This window comes from Somniosus microcephalus, chromosome 3, assembly GCF_052327205.1.
Source record: "Somniosus microcephalus isolate GS21.2 chromosome 3, FLI_Smic_1.0, whole genome shotgun sequence".
In the NCBI taxonomy this organism is placed as follows: domain Eukaryota; kingdom Metazoa; phylum Chordata; class Chondrichthyes; order Squaliformes; family Somniosidae; genus Somniosus; species Somniosus microcephalus.
This window is the reverse complement of record NC_140989.1, coordinates 346,066,539-346,083,727: the sequence shown is the minus strand read 5'-3', so window position 1 is coordinate 346,083,727 and position 17,189 is coordinate 346,066,539. Positions and strand designations below refer to the sequence as shown.

At 46.2% G+C, this 17,189-nt stretch overlaps 1 protein-coding gene across 1 annotated transcript in view; it reads right to left on the bottom strand.

The window, feature by feature from the left end:
* LOC147122310 (rho GTPase-activating protein 29-like) overlaps positions 1-17,189 on the bottom strand; it is a 121,078-nt gene that overhangs the window by 65,947 nt on the left and 37,942 nt on the right. Inside the window, exon 3 of the mRNA XM_085983292.1 lies at positions 11,690-11,830. Coding sequence (XP_085839418.1) covers positions 11,690-11,830 — 141 coding nt within the window. The remainder of the gene's footprint in view (positions 1-11,689; positions 11,831-17,189) is intronic.

The following is a 17,189-nucleotide window of genomic DNA, read 5'->3' as shown; positions in this document are numbered from 1 at the left end:
AAAACTGTGCCATTAAGTGCATATTGCCTCTCCCTGTTTCTTCTGCCAAAATACATCACCTCACATTTGTCTGTATTAAATTCCATCTGCCACTTGTCTGCCCATTCTGCTAGCCTTTCTATGTCCTGTTGCAGCCGATTGGTATCATCATCACTGTTTGCCACACCCCCAAGTTTGGTGTCATCGGCAAATTTAGAAATTCTACTCTGTATTCCAATATCCAGGTCATTTATATATATCAAAAAAAGCAGTGGCCCCAGCACTGACCCTTGGAGAACACCATTGTCTACCATCCTCCAGTCTGAAAAACAGCCATTTACCACAACTCTGTTGTTATTACCACAACTCGCTGTTTTCTGTCCTTAAGCCAATTCCTTATCCAAGCTGCCACTGACCCACCTATTCCATGAGCCTCAATTTTGTTAACTAGCCTTCTATGTGGTACTTTGTCAAATGCCTTCCGAAAATCCATGTAGACAGCATCCATTGCATTCCCTTCATCAATCCTCTCTGTTACTTCATCAAAAAATTCAATCAGATTAGTCAAACACGATCTGCCTTTTACAAATCCGTGTTGGATCTCCTCTACAACAATCTTTTGTTTCTTTACTTGTCCCGTTACCATCTCCTTTCGCCTTGAACCATCATTCCTTTTGTCATTTAATCTCTCCTGCCTTCCACCCTATCACAAACTTTTCCTTTTGTTCTTTCCTCCCTTCCCCACTTTACCTGCCTCTGCACTTGCTTAAAACCTGTTACATCTCTAACTTTTTCCAGTTCTGATGAAAGGTCACTGACCTGAAACGTTAACTCTGTTTCTCTCTCCACAGATGCTGCCTGACCTGCTGAGTATTTCCAGCGTTTTCTGTTTTTATTTCAGATTTCCAACATCCGCAGTATTTTGCTTTTGTATAATTTATTTCACATCGTGCACATTGTGGATTTAACAACTTTTTCCTTTTCTTAATATTGAAGTGAAATCACCCTAGTGCAATCCCATAGTGCCTGGCCTTCGTGCTTGTTTACCTATTCTAGTGCTCCTCAGAGACGGTTCCGTTGCCGCAGGAGCCTGGGAGCTGAAAGGCTGATGAGCATTCACTGAGGCCACTTAAGTTAGCCATGCAGCTTTGAGTCTTGAGAACCAAGGTGCAGACTGCTGTCGGCGCGGCCAGAGCAGTCTGGGCCAGCTGGCTGTGAGGAACCACCAAAGGCACTGGGTCAGAGGCCAGCAGGGGAATAGGCGTGCTATCATCCTGAGAAAGGACATTATGAGCATCTCCCATGGAGCAAATGCCACTGTCATGAGGCTGCATCTCTGCACTCCCAATGTTCAGCGTGAGAACAGAGTGAAGGACTGTGGTGATGCTCTGGAAGCCCCCTATCCATGCTCTCCTTCATGGATTGAAAGGCTGAGGAAATGCTAAACCCCAGAGCCATCATGGTAACAGTCTGAGCTTCCAGCAAAGCTGCCACCAGAGACTCCATCATTCAGCCCCACTGCTGTGTTCATTGAGCTGACCACTTGCTCTATGGTTGACTGCATGGTCTGACTGCCTTGCTGGACGAGCCTACACAAGCTAGAGCTGGACTCCTCTATGCACAATCTCTCTGGTAGGCTCCCCGGTGCACTTAAAAAGGTCCTGGTGTATAGAGAGCATGTAGACGGTGCCCTCGAGATCTTCATCTGTGCCCTTGCAGCAGTCATAAGATGCAAGCTCTCTCTCTGACTTGCTGCCTCCTGGACCATCCCACCCCCTCTGTCCATGCTCCTGCGTACTAGTGCTGTGAGTCTCCCAGTGCAGAACCCTCTAGCCTATCCTCTAACATACACATAGTGCCAGTCTCTGAGCTGGTGCTTGCTAAAGTAAGGTCGAGTGATGCTGTATCAGCTGGCTGATGCTTTCTGGCACCTCCACAGCCTCTGGCTGCTCTATATTTTGTTGTCCTGAAAGTGAAGAGAGGAACAATGATTATCTTTTTGTGCGAAGGATAAGCAGAGACAAATGAGTGGCTGCTAGAAGCAGCTGCACTTTGTCATGCAATGTGTGAGGGTGATATTTCAGTGAGAAAGTGTAAGATAGCCAAGAATCCTGCAGGACGCGTCCTTCAGCCTCACCACTTGCGATGCCCCCGACGGGACCCGCCCCCTCAATCTGCATAACATCCTCCTCGATTGGGGAAGAGGACTTGAATAGATCCTCTCCCTCCTCCTGTCCTCACCTGCTCTCTACTATTGTTCGCCAGCTTTACTTGCAAGAAAGAAAGGAGAGTTAGTGGCATCCTAGTGAGATACTTCAAGGATATTCATGTCAAGGTCGAATAGTGATGCTGGTGTATGAAGGGAGATAGAGATGTGAGGAGTTGAAGGCATAATAGTGAAGAGAGTAGAACAGCAGTAGGCAAAATACGGCCTTCAGGCGGTATCCGGCCCGCCAATGGTTTCAATCCTGCCCGCCAAGGCATGGCTTCAAGGCTGAACGTCCGCCACACCTGACCCCACCCCACGCAACGTCAGGAGGTGGGTCATTGTCTCCGAGGCAGCAGGGGAGTCATAACCAAAAACAGAGGCGGGCAAATCGAATCTGCTGTTCGCTGCATCAATGTGTCGTCATCACATCTGAAACCTCAGTTTCTGCTCTGTCACTGCAACGTAAAAGATGAGTTACTCACTGTTTGTGGGTTCAGTTTCCATAAATCTGTGCAAACATTCCAGATAAATGCACGATAACATAAATGCTCCAAATACATAAAAACGGCACTGGCAGCATGACTCGGAATTGACATAATTGAATTGACTGGAAGATTGTTTACGTAGAACTTTTTTTTTTAAAGCTTGCAGCAAGTTTTTAGTCCCAACTCGGCTTGGAAGAAATTTTAGTCACTAATTCAAAATTAGTTCTGGGCTTGATTTCATTCCAGCGAGTTATAAAATGCTATTTTTGTTTATTTGTGCAATTGGGTGAAAGCTGTTGTCTGAATTCCGCGGGGTACCGCCAGTCTCCCGGTGTAACTCGAGTGCAGACCCAGTTACGTCGGGTCCCTGCCGTTTCCTCAGTAAAGAGCGGGGGAGCTTCTAGCCCAGTGGTGGGCAGAATATCGGCCCGCCAGTTTATTCTATCTGGTTCACTGGACAGGACAGAAATAAAACACAAGCCGGAGCTCAAGCTGCACATTAAGCTGAGTCGAGTCATGGCTGCTCATCTCGGTGACTCTTTTACTGAAGAAAGAGACCGGCGCTGCATCTTTCCTCTCCCGGTACCCAGAGTACGATAGCAGTGGGGTCCTCATCGCCGTCTTAGACACGGGAGTGTAGCCCGGAGCAAAAGGATTCCAGGTAATGGTACGTGATTGTAGTTCAGGCCCTGCGACGTCTCGGGTTCCTGTACTCAGCACACTAAAAAGAGAGCACCCCTCACATCGGAGGCCCCGCAGACTCGAGCCGCTCCATCAAACAGCCACGTAGACTTTCAGTACAACATATAATCGATCGATCAATCATTTCATTCATTTAGTAACGGAAGATTTTACTATTTTACACTACATTTTGTGTATTTAAGATAGTATCTGACTACTATCTGAATTTATGTTTATAAATTATTGGGAGGGTAGAAGTGGGAGTAATGAGCAACACTATGAGTTGGCCTGTTTCAAATTTACCAATTTAACACTTTGCTCTCACCAACGTCTGTGGTCCTTTTAAATTTGCTGCGCGGTATCTCTTCCAGCAGCAAGAGCTGGTAAGCGGCCTACGCGAGACCTCGCGATTGGTGCGCGACGGTGCAGCCACGCACCTTAGGGGGAACATTAGTGTGCGGCCCTCAAAAGCTCACCAAAACTTGTTAAGTGGCCATCCAGCCCAAATAATTGCCCACCCCTGGAGTAGGAGGTGCAGAAGGAGGTGGAGTGAAGTGTGCTGCAGTGAATGGAGAAGACTGCTAGTAATCAGGTAAGAGAAGGGTTGCAAGTGCTGGGACTTCAGGTAGTGCAGGGTGATGAGAGACAGGAGTTAGGAGTCTTACCTTAGCATTCCCGGTCAGGTCATTAAAATTCCTTTGGCATTGCAGTCAGATCCGTGGCGCAATATTCCTGACACTGACATCCTCTGCCAGCTGTGCTCACTGCTGCCAAGCAGCTTAGCATCTTGTCGTGATATCTTTCTGCCGCTTGGTGAGAAGAGCACATTCCTCCTCCTGCTGATATCCTCTACCAGGACCTCCACTGCAGTATCCATAACACGTGGGGTCCTTGAAGCATCTGCTTGTCCTGCTACCTCTAGAGTTGCCTTCCAGTTACCTGCAGCCAAAGTGCACCTCCCCTTTAAGAGGTGCAGGCTGCCTTTAATTATCATTAACTGAATATTGGGAAGACCGAAGCCATTGTCTTCGGTCCCGACCACAAACCCACAAACTCTGTTCCCTAGCCACCGACTCTATCTTTCTCCCTGGCAACTGTCTGAGGCTGGATCAGACTGTTCGCAACCTTGGTGTCATATCTGACCTCGAGATGACCTTCCGGCCACATATCCGCGCCATCATTAAGACTGCCTATTTCCACTTCCGGAACATCGCCAGTCTTTACTCCTGCCTCAGCTCACCCACTGCTGAAACCCAAGTCCTATTCACCAATCACCCCTGAATTTTAAAATAGAGGTGTTGCTTAACTGGGAGCCAATGTAGGTCAGCGAGCACAGGGGTGATGGGTGAACGGGACTTGGAGCGAGTTAGGACACGGGCAGCTGAGTTTTGGATGACCTCAAGTTTACATAGGGTTGGAATAGTCAATTTTAAAATTCTCATCCTTGTTTTCAAAACGCTCCATGGCGTTTCCCCTCCCTATCTCTGTAACCTCCTTCAGCCCTACAACCCTCCAAGATATCTGCGCTCCTCCAATTCTAGCCTTGTGTGCATCCCTGATTATAATCGCTCCACCATTGGCGGCCGTGCCTTCAGCTGCCAAGGCTCTAAGCTCTGGAATTCCCTCCCTAATCCTCTCCGCCTCTCTTTCCTTCTTTAAGACACTTCGACCAAGCTTTTGGTCATCTGTCCTAATATCTCCTGATGTGTCAAATTTTGTATGATAACTCACCTGTGAAGCGCCTTGGGACATTTTATTACTTTAAAGGCACTATATAAGTAAAAGTTGTTGTTGTCGTCAGGAATGCCGGATATTCTATCCCCCAATTAGACAAACTGCCAGTCGACAGTGGGATGAGCGCTGGCAGCCCACCTATTTCATGATAATGAGGGCCCCTGATACAATTTTACTTCCTAGTTCCGCCCATGTGATTAGATGCACACTACCAGTGCAGCGGCCCGGAAACGGGGCCACACAAATTTCTTCCTCAAAGTGTTCTGCCGAACAGTTCTGTGTAAATACACTAAAGTTTAATATATTTCTTGGCAAGATAAAGCAACAACATAAAAAGATGGGCAGCTAGATGAAAATGCTGCTCTTGCATAATGCATGTGTAAAGATTTATTTATTTATGCAAGTGTGGTATGTGCAGGGAATAAGTTTAGATCTAGCTGCAGTTAGCATGGATGATAAATATGTAAATATATTTGTTTTCAGAAACTAATGAAAAATACACTTATTGCATGGTCTCTGGGAGAGACCATACAAGCTTCTTTCCCAAATCCTTTCACCAGAGAGGTGGAGGTGGGGGCAGGGCTGCACAAGTCAAGTGGGAATGACTACCAGCAGGTATTTTTATATTTTGTAATACATTTTAATAGTTACAGCAGCTGCAGGCTCCCCCCAACCCCACCACTCTCCCAATCACTTTCCTCATCCTCCGATCTGGAATACTCTTCTAGTTTGTATTTTTACTCCCAGTGTGCAGGCCTAAGTTTTGGCATCCTGGGCCCGGTTCTTCCTTGCTTTCTCTCTAAACATGATTCGCAATTGAACACATCATCACTTTGACTCCATCACCTACACTGCTAAACAAAAAAAATGCAGTCACATAGATGTGAGCTGTCCTAGCTCCCCTTGCACAAATTTATTTATTGTAATAGTATTACATGAGGGAAGCACATTTATTTCTTAATTCATATATCTGTAATTGGTAACAAAAACAATGCATTTATTTACCATGAATCAAAAGCTTCATTGTCTCTCAAAATCCCTTTAAGTAGCCTAGTCATCCATTTCCCACCCCATCCCAGCATCATTATAACCTCCAATCGGCAAGAGACTTGAACACACAATCCAAGCTGAAACTTCAGTGCACTACTAAGGAAGGGTTTGAGCGAATAGCCATTACAGAGACAGGGTTGCAAGGTGACCAATGTCGGGAACTAAATGTTCCAGGGTACTAGACGTTTCGAAAAGACATGCAGGCTAGACCAGGAGGTGGGATAGCCCTGATAATAAAGGAAGGCATAAGGACAGTAGAGAGGAAAGATCTCGGCTCGGAAGATCAGGAAGTAGAATCAGTATGGGTTGAGATAAGGAATAACAAGGGGCAGAAAACACTAGTGGGAGAATTATATAGGACCCCTAACAGTAGCTGTACCATTGGACAGAATATTAATCAAGAAATAGTAGGAGCTTGTAACAAAGGTAATGCAAAAATCGTGAGGGACTTTAATCTTCATATAGACTGGACAAATCAAATTGGCAAAGGTAGTCTGGAGGACGAGTTCATGGAATGCATTTGGGACAGTTTCCAAGAACAATACGTCATGGAACCAACCGGGGAACAGGCTATTATAGATCTTGTATTGTGTAATGAGACAGGGTTAATTAGCAATCTCATAGTAAAGGATCCTCTGGGGCAGAGTGATCATAATGATAGAATTTCACATTCAGTTTGAGAGTGACTTGCCTAAGTATGAAACTAGAGTCTTAAACTTAAATAAAGCCAATTACGTAGGTATGAGGGTGAGTTGGCTAAGGTAGATTGGAAAAATAGATTAAAAAGGTATGGCGGTAGATAAGCAGTGGCTAGCATTTAAAGAAATATTTCATAATTCTCAACAAAAATACATTCCATTGAGAAACAAAAACTCCACGGGAAAAGTGATCCATCCATGGCTAACCAAAGAAGTTAAGGATAGCATTAGACTGAAAGAAGAAGCTTATAATGTTGAAGAATAGTAGTAAGCCTGAGGATTGGGAGAGTTTCAGAAACCAGCAAAGGGTGACCAAAACATCAATAAAAAGGGAAAAAATAGAATGAGAGAAAACTAGCAAGAAATATAAAAACAGATTTTAAGAGCTTCTACAAGTATGTAAAAAGGAAGCGAGTAGCAAAAGTAAACATTGGTCCCTTAGAGGCGGAGACAGGAGAAATTATTATAGGGAATAAGGAAATGGCAGAAACATTAAACAAATATTTTGTATCTGTCTTCACAGTAGAAGACACAAAAAGCATACCAAAATTGGTGGGGAACCAAGCGTCTAATGAGGGTGAGGAACTTAACGTAATTAATATAAGTAGAGAAAAAGTAAGAGAGAAACTAAAGAGACTAAAAGCTGGCAAATCCCCTGGACCTGACAGCCTACATCCTAGGGTTCTAAAAGAGGTGGCTGCAGATATAGTGGATGCATTGGTTTTGATCTTCCAAAATTCCCTAGATTCTAGAATGGTCCCAGCAGTTGGGAGGTAGCAAATTGCTATTCAAGAAAGGAGGGGGAAAGAAAACAGGGAACTACAGGCCAGTTAGCCTGACATCAGTTGTCAGGAAAATGCTGGAATCCATTGTTAAGGACGTGGTATCAGGGCACGTAGAAAATCATAACATGATTAGGCAGAGTCAACATGGTTTTATGAAAGGAAAATTGTGTTTGACAAATTTATTAGAGTTTTTTGAGGATGTAACTAGCAGGGTAGATAAAGGGGAACCAGTGGATGTAGTATATTTGGATTTCCAAAAGGCATTCGATAAGGAACCACATAAAAGGTCATTATACAAGATAAGGGCTTATGGGAAATAACAACAGAAAATGCTGGAAAAACTCAGCAGGTCAGGCAACGTCCGTGGAGAGAGATTTGAGTTGACGTTTTGGGTCGAACCCTTCTTCAAAACTGGAAAGAAAAGAAAATAGATCGAAGGCAGGGCTGCGATCGGACAAAAGAAGTGAAAGAATATAGTAACATGGATAAAGGATTGGTTAACGGATAGAAAACAGAGAGTATGGGTAAGTGGGTCTCTTTCAGTTTGGCAGGCTGTAACTAGTGGGGTGCCGCAAGGATCAGTGCTTGGGCCTCAGCTATTTACAATCTATATTAATGACCTAGATGAAGGGATTGAGTGTGATGTATCCAAGTTTGCTGACAATACAAAGCTAGGTGGGATAGTAAGCTGTGAGGAGAACACAGAGTCTGCAAAGGGATATAGATAGACTAGGTGCGTGGGCAGTAAGGTGGTAGATGGAGTTTAATGTAGGGAACTGTGAGGTTTTTCACTTTGGTAGGATGAATAGAAAAACAGAATATTTTTTAAATGGTGAGAAACTTTCAAATGTTGGTGTTCAGAGAGATTTGGGTGTCCTCATGCAAGAAACACAGAAAGCTAGCATGCAGGGACAGCAAGCAATAAGGAAGGCAAATGGCATGTTGGCCTTTATTACAAGGGGGTTGGAGTATAAGAGTAAGGAAGTCTTGTTACAATTGTACAGGGCCTTGGTGAGACCACACCTGGAGTACTGTGCACAGTTTTGGTCTCCTTATCTAAGGAAGGATATACTTGCCTTGGAGGCACTGCAACGAAGGTTCACTAGATTGATTCCTGGGATGAGAGGGCTGTCCTATGATGAGATATTGTGTAGAATGGGCCTATACTCTCTGGAGTTTAGAAGAGAGATGTTCTCATTGAAACATTCAAGATTCTGAAGGGAATTGACAGGGAAGACGCTGAGAGGTTGTTTCCCCTGGCTGGAGTATCTCGAACTAGGGGGCATAGTCTCAGGATAAGGGGTAGGCCATTTAAAACCAGGAAGAGGAGGAATTTCTTCACTCAGAGGGTTGTGAATCTTTGGAATTCTCTGTCCCAGAGGTCTATGGATGCTGAGTCTTTGAGTATATTCAAGGCTGAGACAGATAGATTTTTGGACTCTAGGGGAATCAAGGGATTTGGAGATCGGGCGGGAAAGTGGAGTTGAGGTCAATGATCAGCCATGATCTCATTGAATGGCAGAGCAGGTTTGAGGGGCCATATGGCCTACTCCTGCGCCTATTTCTTACACTGATAAGGGCTCACTGTTGGAAACGTCGTCTTTTGGATGAAGTGCTAAACCATGGCCCTGTCTGATCACTGAGGTGGACATAAAAGATCCCATGGCAGCATTTGACTTTTACCTCTCAACCAACACTAGCAAAATATATTATCTGGTCATTTCCCTCATTGCTGTTTGTGGGACCTTACTGTGCACAAATTAGCTGCCATGTTTCAGTATCGTACAATACGGACTACACAAAGTATTTCATTGACTACGAAGCGTTTTAGCATGTCCCGAAGATGGGAAAGGTACTATATAAATGTCAGACCTTTCCTTTCCCTCAGTTCTGCTCTGAAGCATCAGACTAGATTATGTATTTAAGTCCTGGAGTGGGGCCTGATCACACAACCTTCTGGCTTAAAGGCAAGAATGCTACCACACAGACATACACAATAGTTGCTGATTAAAGGGTAAATATAGCAGCTGAAGAACTGATGCAATCAAATCACTGAAAATATTTTTGCAAGTTTTTCCTGACTGCCTCAAATTAAAAAATTGGAGCAGAGCAATTAAAAAGCACAATATATGAGCACACTTTCTGTTCGAAAAATACCGCTTTTAAGTCAGTATTTTGTCAACATTTATAATGCAAATTCCTCATTTCCTTATGTTAATAATGGCTGTCATGATTTGGCCCCAAAGCCACTAGGTGGTGCTATTTTAACTCAATTATGCTTCTCTCAGCTACCTTTCACCACACTCAAACTACCTTTCTCTGCTGCTGTAACGTTTCCTAAACACAGACACGTTCAACTGTTTCACAACATGAACACAGAGAACGTATCACCATCTATTTATTGAAGTATGAAAAATCTTACATCTACTTCCACATTGTCAACTTTTTCAGTGATAAATACCTACATTTATGATAGAATATTCCTATATAAATTGTCAGGCTACAATTGCAGCCACCCACAAAAGTAGGGGCTGTATTTACCATTATAAATTCTTGTGTCTACATCTATAATGAAAATATAAAAAGAACAGAATATATGATTTAAAAATGGAAACCAACATATTTTTGAGCGCATTGGGGGGCACGAGCAAGGGAGAGAGTGAGCAAGGTGTCGAGAGAGCGAGAACGAGCCAGGCGGAGCGAGAGAGGGGGCGGGGCAGCCAGGCGGAGCGCGAGAGGGGGCGGGGCAGCCAGGCGGAGCGCGAGAGGGGGTGGGGCAGCCAGGCGGAGCGTGAGAGGGGGCGGGGCAGCCAGGCGGAGCGCGAGAGGGGGCGGGGGGCCAGGCGGAGCGCGAGGGGGGCCAGGCAGAGCACGAGAGGGGGCGGGGGTGCCAGGCGGAGCGCGAGAGGGGGCCGGGGAGCCAGGCGGAGCGCGAGAGGGGGCGGGGGAGCCAGGCGGAGCGCGAGAGGGGGTGGGGCAGCCAGGCGGAGCGTGAGAGGGGGCGGGGCAGCCAGGCGGAGCGCGAGAGGGGGCGGGGGGCCAGGCGGAGCGCGAGGGGGGCCAGGCAGAGCACGAGAGGGGGCGGGGGTGCCAGGCGGAGCGCGAGAGGGGGCCGGGGAGCCAGGCGGAGCGCGAGAGGGGGCGGGGGAGCCAGGCGGAGCGCGAGAGGGGGCGGGGGAGCCAGGCGGAGCGCGAGGGGGGGGCGGGGGAGCCAGGCGGAGCGCGAGAGGGGGCGGGGGGGGGGCCAGGCGGTGCGCGAGAGGGGGGGGCCAGGCGGAGCGCGAGAGGGGGCGGGGGGGGGCCAGCCGGCGGAGCGCGAGAGGGGGCGGGGGGGCCAGCCGGCAGAGCGCGAGAGGGGGCGGGGGGGCCAGGCAGAGCGCGAGAGGGGGTGGGGGGCCAGGCAGTGTGCGAGAGAGGGTGGGGGAGCCAGGCGGCTCGCTAGAGAGAGGGGGCGGGGGAGCCACGCGGCTCGCGAGAGAGAGGGCGGGGGAGCCAGGCGGTGCTTGAGGGGGGGTGGAGAGCCAGGCGGCACGCGAGAGTGGGCGAGCCAGGCGGCGCCGAGAGTGCGGGCAAGCCAGGGGTGGGCGAGTGAGGCGGCGGCGCGCAAGAGAGAGCAGGCAAGGCGGCATGTGAGATAGTGGACGGGCGAGGAGGTGCTTGAGAGAGAGTGCACGGGTAAGCAAGCGGAGAGCAGGCGAGCGAGCAGAGAGCAGGCGAGCGAGGCGCTGCGCAAGAGGAAGCGGGCAAGCGAGCGAGGCGGCGCACGCGAAAGAGTGGGTGAGCGAGCGAGGCGGCGCACGAAAGCGAGGGGACGCAAGAGCGAGTGAGGAGGCGCGAGAGCATGAGGGAGGGGGCTAGGTGGAATGAATGGAAAGAAGCTCAACTAGAATTTTGCAGGAATATACAATTGCACTTTTAAATAATCAGTACTCTCGTCTCGTATGTACAAGGTATATTTTAAGCATTTAACTCACTTTTAAAGTAGTTTCAACAAACAGTTTTCAAGTTAAATCATTTGCTAAACCATTTTACATATTACTATGCAGTTGAAGAACTGTTCAGTCTTACCTTTTACTTTAGAAATGACCGTCCCTGTTGCACTTAGAATGTCCACTGAATTTAACGACTGATGCTTGCTAATCACCACCTTTAATACTCTTAACAGCTCTCCGAGACGTTCGTGAGCCATATGATGTAAACTTTTATTTTCTGAAAGAAAAACAATACTTCATGTTAACAGTTAAGCTTGCTTCCTTAAAAAGAGTTATGTCCAATAAAGTTTAATCATTTACATGCTGTACTCAAATTCCTTCACTAACAATTCTAAAAACCAAATAAACTCTCCAACTCCACAAAATGGAACCCACAATTTAATGAAAACCTAGAAACACCACTCATTCTGATACATGTACATATTTATATAATACACACACACACACATACATTATATAAAAATTCTATTATATATACATATACCAACATGGAGTGGGACTTGAACCCACAACCTTCTGACTCAAAGAGGCAAGGCTGAGCCACTGGCTGACACTGATGCAGGAATAAGGGAAGACAGCAGAGCAGTGGGATTAATTTTGGAATGCAAAATGATCCAAATTACCACCTTCTGTTCTATAACATTTTATGGATCTATGCATCAAAGATGTTAAGGCACTGTGAATAGGAGGCCATATTCTGGCTCAATGACTAGCACTAAAGCACCCGCCCAAAGTTAAAAATTAGTGATTGCTTAAACAGTGATTAAATCAGCCATGAATAAGTTGCATCTGATTTAACTTATAAACATATAGGATACCACATGTTGGGAAAAATTACCAAATTGTTGTACTTGTGAAAATTGTTTCTTTTAAATTAGACTCATGGAGGGTGACTTTCTGCGGGAGTTCTACCACTCGTCCGTCATAACTACTGTGGAGAGGTCCCTGGCTTCGATCTCCCTCGAAGGCAGTGGACAGCACTCAACCGAATCTGCACAGGGCATGGACGATGCGGCCACCTGCTCCACAAGTGGAAGATGAGCGACGACCCGAAGTGCGACTGTGGCCATGAGTCCCAGACCACGGAACACATCACATCAACCTGCCCACTGAGATCTGTTGCGGGAGGCACCTCATTTCTCCACTCGGCATCTCAGGAGGCCATCGAATGGAAAGCCAAACTAGACACCCCATTATAAGCTTTTCCCGTCATACGAAACAACAACTATTGTGGAAGAGCCACAGAAACCCTGGAAAAATGGTGCCCAACAGAGGGCCATTAAAACGTATACTGAGCATTTCCTACCTCTGATGATCGCTATTGCAATTGAGAAAACAAGTCATGCTGTGTGCGTTGTCAGAGGTGTGGAGCTCAACCTCTTTATATTAGTGAGTGTGCCACTGACAGTGACAGCACACTGGACAAAACTGCCCATTAATCTACCAGTTCTATATTGAATACAGAAATAGATCACTGAAACACCGATTCTAGGCCAAGTTGTTTGTTTTATAAAAGTACTTGTAATGCTTACACGGACAATGGAAATACCAAAAACATGCATTTCCTTTACTGTAGCATATCTAGGTCAAAGACCTAGGAAGGAACAAGAACTTCCTGAAAAGGATCTTGTATTTTATTCTTTAGCACAATGTTACCAATAGTTTACAAAAAATAACGAGATTTAAAAAAATTCATTCTTGCGACAGGGGCATAAGAATTAGGAGCAGGAGTAGGCCATACAAACTTTCATTGCACTGCCTCTAAGACAGGTATATTCTTTCTCAGATAAGGAGACCAAAACTGTGCACAGTACTCCAGATGTGGTCTCACCAAAGCCCTGTACAATTGTAGTAAGACTTCCTTACTCTTGTACTCCAACCCCCTTGCAAAAAAGGCCAACATGCCATTTGCCTTCCTAATTGCTTGCTGTACCTGCTTGCTATCTCTTGGTAACAGAAAACACTGGAAAAACTCAGCAGGCCAGGCAGCATCCGTGGAGAGAGAAACAGAGTTAACGTTTCAGGTCGAAGACCTTTCGTCAGAACTGGAAAAAAGCAGGAAATGGAAAGCAAGTTTAGGGGCTGGGAAAAGGGGGAGGGGATGAAAGAACAAAAGGGAAGGTCTGTGATAGGATAGGAAGCAGGAGAGATTGAGAGACAAGGCAAGAGGAGGTGGTAATGGGACAGGTTAAGGAACAAAGGATGGCTCTAGATGAAGTGTGAATTGCACTGGCAGAATGAAGGACAGTTGCCATGTGGGAGGGAAGAAAAAAGGCCAAACAAAAGTGTGGATAAAAAAAGAGAATATATATAGGGGCCGAGGTTATGGTCTGAAATTATTGAACTCTATGTTTAGTCCAGGGGGCTGTGAAGTGCCTAATCGAAAGATGAGGTGCTGTTCCTCGAGCTTACGCTGAGCTTCCGTGGAACAGTGCAAGAGGCCGAGGACGGTGAGGTCTGAGTGGGAATGGAGCGGTGAATTAAAGTGACAGGCCACCGGGAGTGCGGGGTCCCCCTTACGGACTGAATGGAGGTGTTCCACAAAGCGGTCACCCAATCTGCATTTGGTCTCCCCAATGTTTTTTATCCACACTTTTTGTTTGGCCTTTTTTTCTTCCCTCCCACATGGCAGCTGTCCTTCATTCTGCCAGCGCAATTCACACTTCATCTAGAGCCATCCTTTGTTCCTTAACCTGTCCCATGACCACCTCCTCTTGCCTTGAATATCTCTCAATGTCTCTCAATCTCTCCTGCTTTCTATCCCATCACTGACCTTCCCTTTTGTTCTTTATCCCCTCCCCCTTTTCCCAGCCCCTAAACTTGTTTTCCATTTCCTGCTTTTTTCCAGTTCTGACGAAAGGTCATCGACCTGAAACGTTAACTCTGTTTCACTCTCCACGGATGTTGCCTGGCCTGCTGAGTTTTTCCAGCGTTTTCTGTTGTTATTTCCGATTTCCAGCATCTGCAGTATTTTGCTATTGCTATCTCTTGGTGTTTCCTGTATGAGGACACTTAATGATCACCAATATTTAATAGTTTCTCACCATTTAAAAATGTTGTTTTTCTATTCTTCCTACCAAAGTGAATAATCTCACATTTCCTCACATTATACTCCATCTGCCACCTGATTGCCCACTCACTTAACCTGTTTATATCCCTTTGCAAGCTCTTTGTGTTCTCCTCACAGCTTACTTTCCCACCTAGCTTTGTATTGTCAGCAAATTTGGATACAATTCACAATTCAAATCGCTTTGTTGGCATAAGTTACATCTTATGTTGCCAAAGCATCAAAATACATCTATGGTTTACCACATAAACGCAGTTCCATTCATACAGTGTATAAACAGGTATATCCCTGAGTGTATAAATATACATTCGCATCGTTTATATATACATTGCACTCTGTCCCTTCATCGAAGTCATTGATATAAATTGTAAATAGCTGAGGCCCAAGCACTGATCCTTGCGGCACCCCACTAGTTACAGCCCGTCAACCCGAAAATGACCCTTTATTTCTACACTCTGTTTTCTGTCCGTTAACCAATCCTCTACCCATGCTAATATATTACTCCCAACCCCATGAGCCCTTATCTTGCGTAACAATCTTTTATGTGGCACGTTATCAAATGTCTTTTGAAAATCCAAATATACTGCTGGTTCCCCTTTATTTACCCTGCTACAGGAAACTTTTGTTTAACCGGAGGTTAAATGTCCGGACAGCTCTATCTACCGGCAAAATTCAGGAGCCGTTTCCTGTAAGTTTTTCTACTTCTCGTTGCTTTTTTTTTTCCAGTCAGGCTCTGCAAGCGTCTGGCTGAAGCTGTTGCTTAGCTACAGAGACGCTTTTAAGCTGCGCGGACTGTTTTGAAGCTGTTGCTAAGCAACAGGGTTTGTTGATTTATACGGAGCTGAAAAGCTCCGTATGTTTCAACATTAGCGCTGGTTTGTACGGCAGTTTTGATGGTACGGCACCAGCTCGGTCCCGTCAGTGCCGGATATCAGAAAGTTTCCTGTAGTTACATCCTCAAAAGACTCTAACAAATTTGTCAAATGTGATTTCCCTTTCATAAAACCATGTTGACTCAGAAAATCATAATATGATGCTATGTGGGATAGATTAAGAACAGATCAAGCAGCCCAACTAGGCATCCATGAGGAGCTTCCGGCCATCAGCAGCAGCAGAATTGTATTCCACCACAATCTGTAACCTCATGGCCTGGCATATCCCTCACTCCTCCATCACTATCAAACCTGATAATAAACCCTGGTTCAATGAGGAGTGTAGAAGACCATGCCAGGAGCAGCACCAGGTATACCTGAAAATAAGGTGCCAACCTGGTGAGGCTACAACACAGGACTACATGGATGCTAAACAGACAGAGCTAAGCAATCCCACAACCAACAGATCAGCTCTGCAGTCCTGCCACATCCAGTAGTGAATGGTGATGGACAATTAAGCAAATAACAGGAGGAGGAGAAGGCTCCACGAACTGCCCCATCCTCAGATGGTGGAGCCCAGCATGTGAGTGCAAAAGATGAGGCTGAAGTGTTCGCAACCACCTTGAGCCAGAAGTGTCAAGTGTACGATCCTTCTCAACCTCCTGCAGTCCCCACCATGACAGATGTCAGTCTTCAGCCAATACGATTTACTCCACATGATATCAAGAAACAGCTGAGCATACTGGACATGGCTACAGGTCTGGACAACATCCCAGCTGCAGTGCTGAATACCTGTACTCCAGAACTAGCCGTTCCTCTAGCCAAGCTATTCCAATACAGCTACAAGGTGGAAAATTGCCCAGATATGTCCTGTCCAAAAAAAACTGAACAAATGTAACCTGGCCAATTACCGTCCTATCAGCCTACTGTCAATCATCAGCAGTGTTGGAAGGAGTCGTCAATAGTGCTGTCGAGCAACACTTTTTTAAAAATTCGTTCATGGGATGTGGGCGTCACTGGCAAGACCAGCATTTATTGCCCATCCCTAGTTGCCCTCGAGAAGGTGGTGGTGAGCCACCTTCTTGAACTGCTGCAGTCCGCGGGGTGAAGGTACTCCCACAGTGCTGTTAGGGAGGAAGTTCCAGAATTTTGACCCAATGACGATGAAGGAATGGCGATATATTTCCAAGTCAGGATGGTGTGCAACTTGGAGGGGAACTTGGAGGAGCTGGTGTTCCCACGCATCACCCTTGTCCTTCTAGGTAGTAGAGGTCGCAGGTTTGGGAGGTCCTGTTGAAGAAGCCTTGGCAAGTTGCTGCAGTGCATCTTGTAGATGGCACACACTACAGCCTCTGACCTGCTCTTGAGGCCAATACATTAAATATATTCAAGAAGGAGTTGGATATATTTCTTAAGGCTAAAGGGATCAAGGGGTATGGGGAGAAAGCAGGGACAGGGTACTGAATTTGGATGATCAGCCATGAATGGCGGAGCAGGTTCGAGGGGCCGAATGGCCTACTCCTGCTCCTATCTTCTATGTTTCTTGTAGCCACAGTATTTATGTGGCTGGTCCAGTTAAGTTTCTGGTTAACGGTGACCACCATGATGTTGATGTTGAGGGATTCGGCGACAGTAAT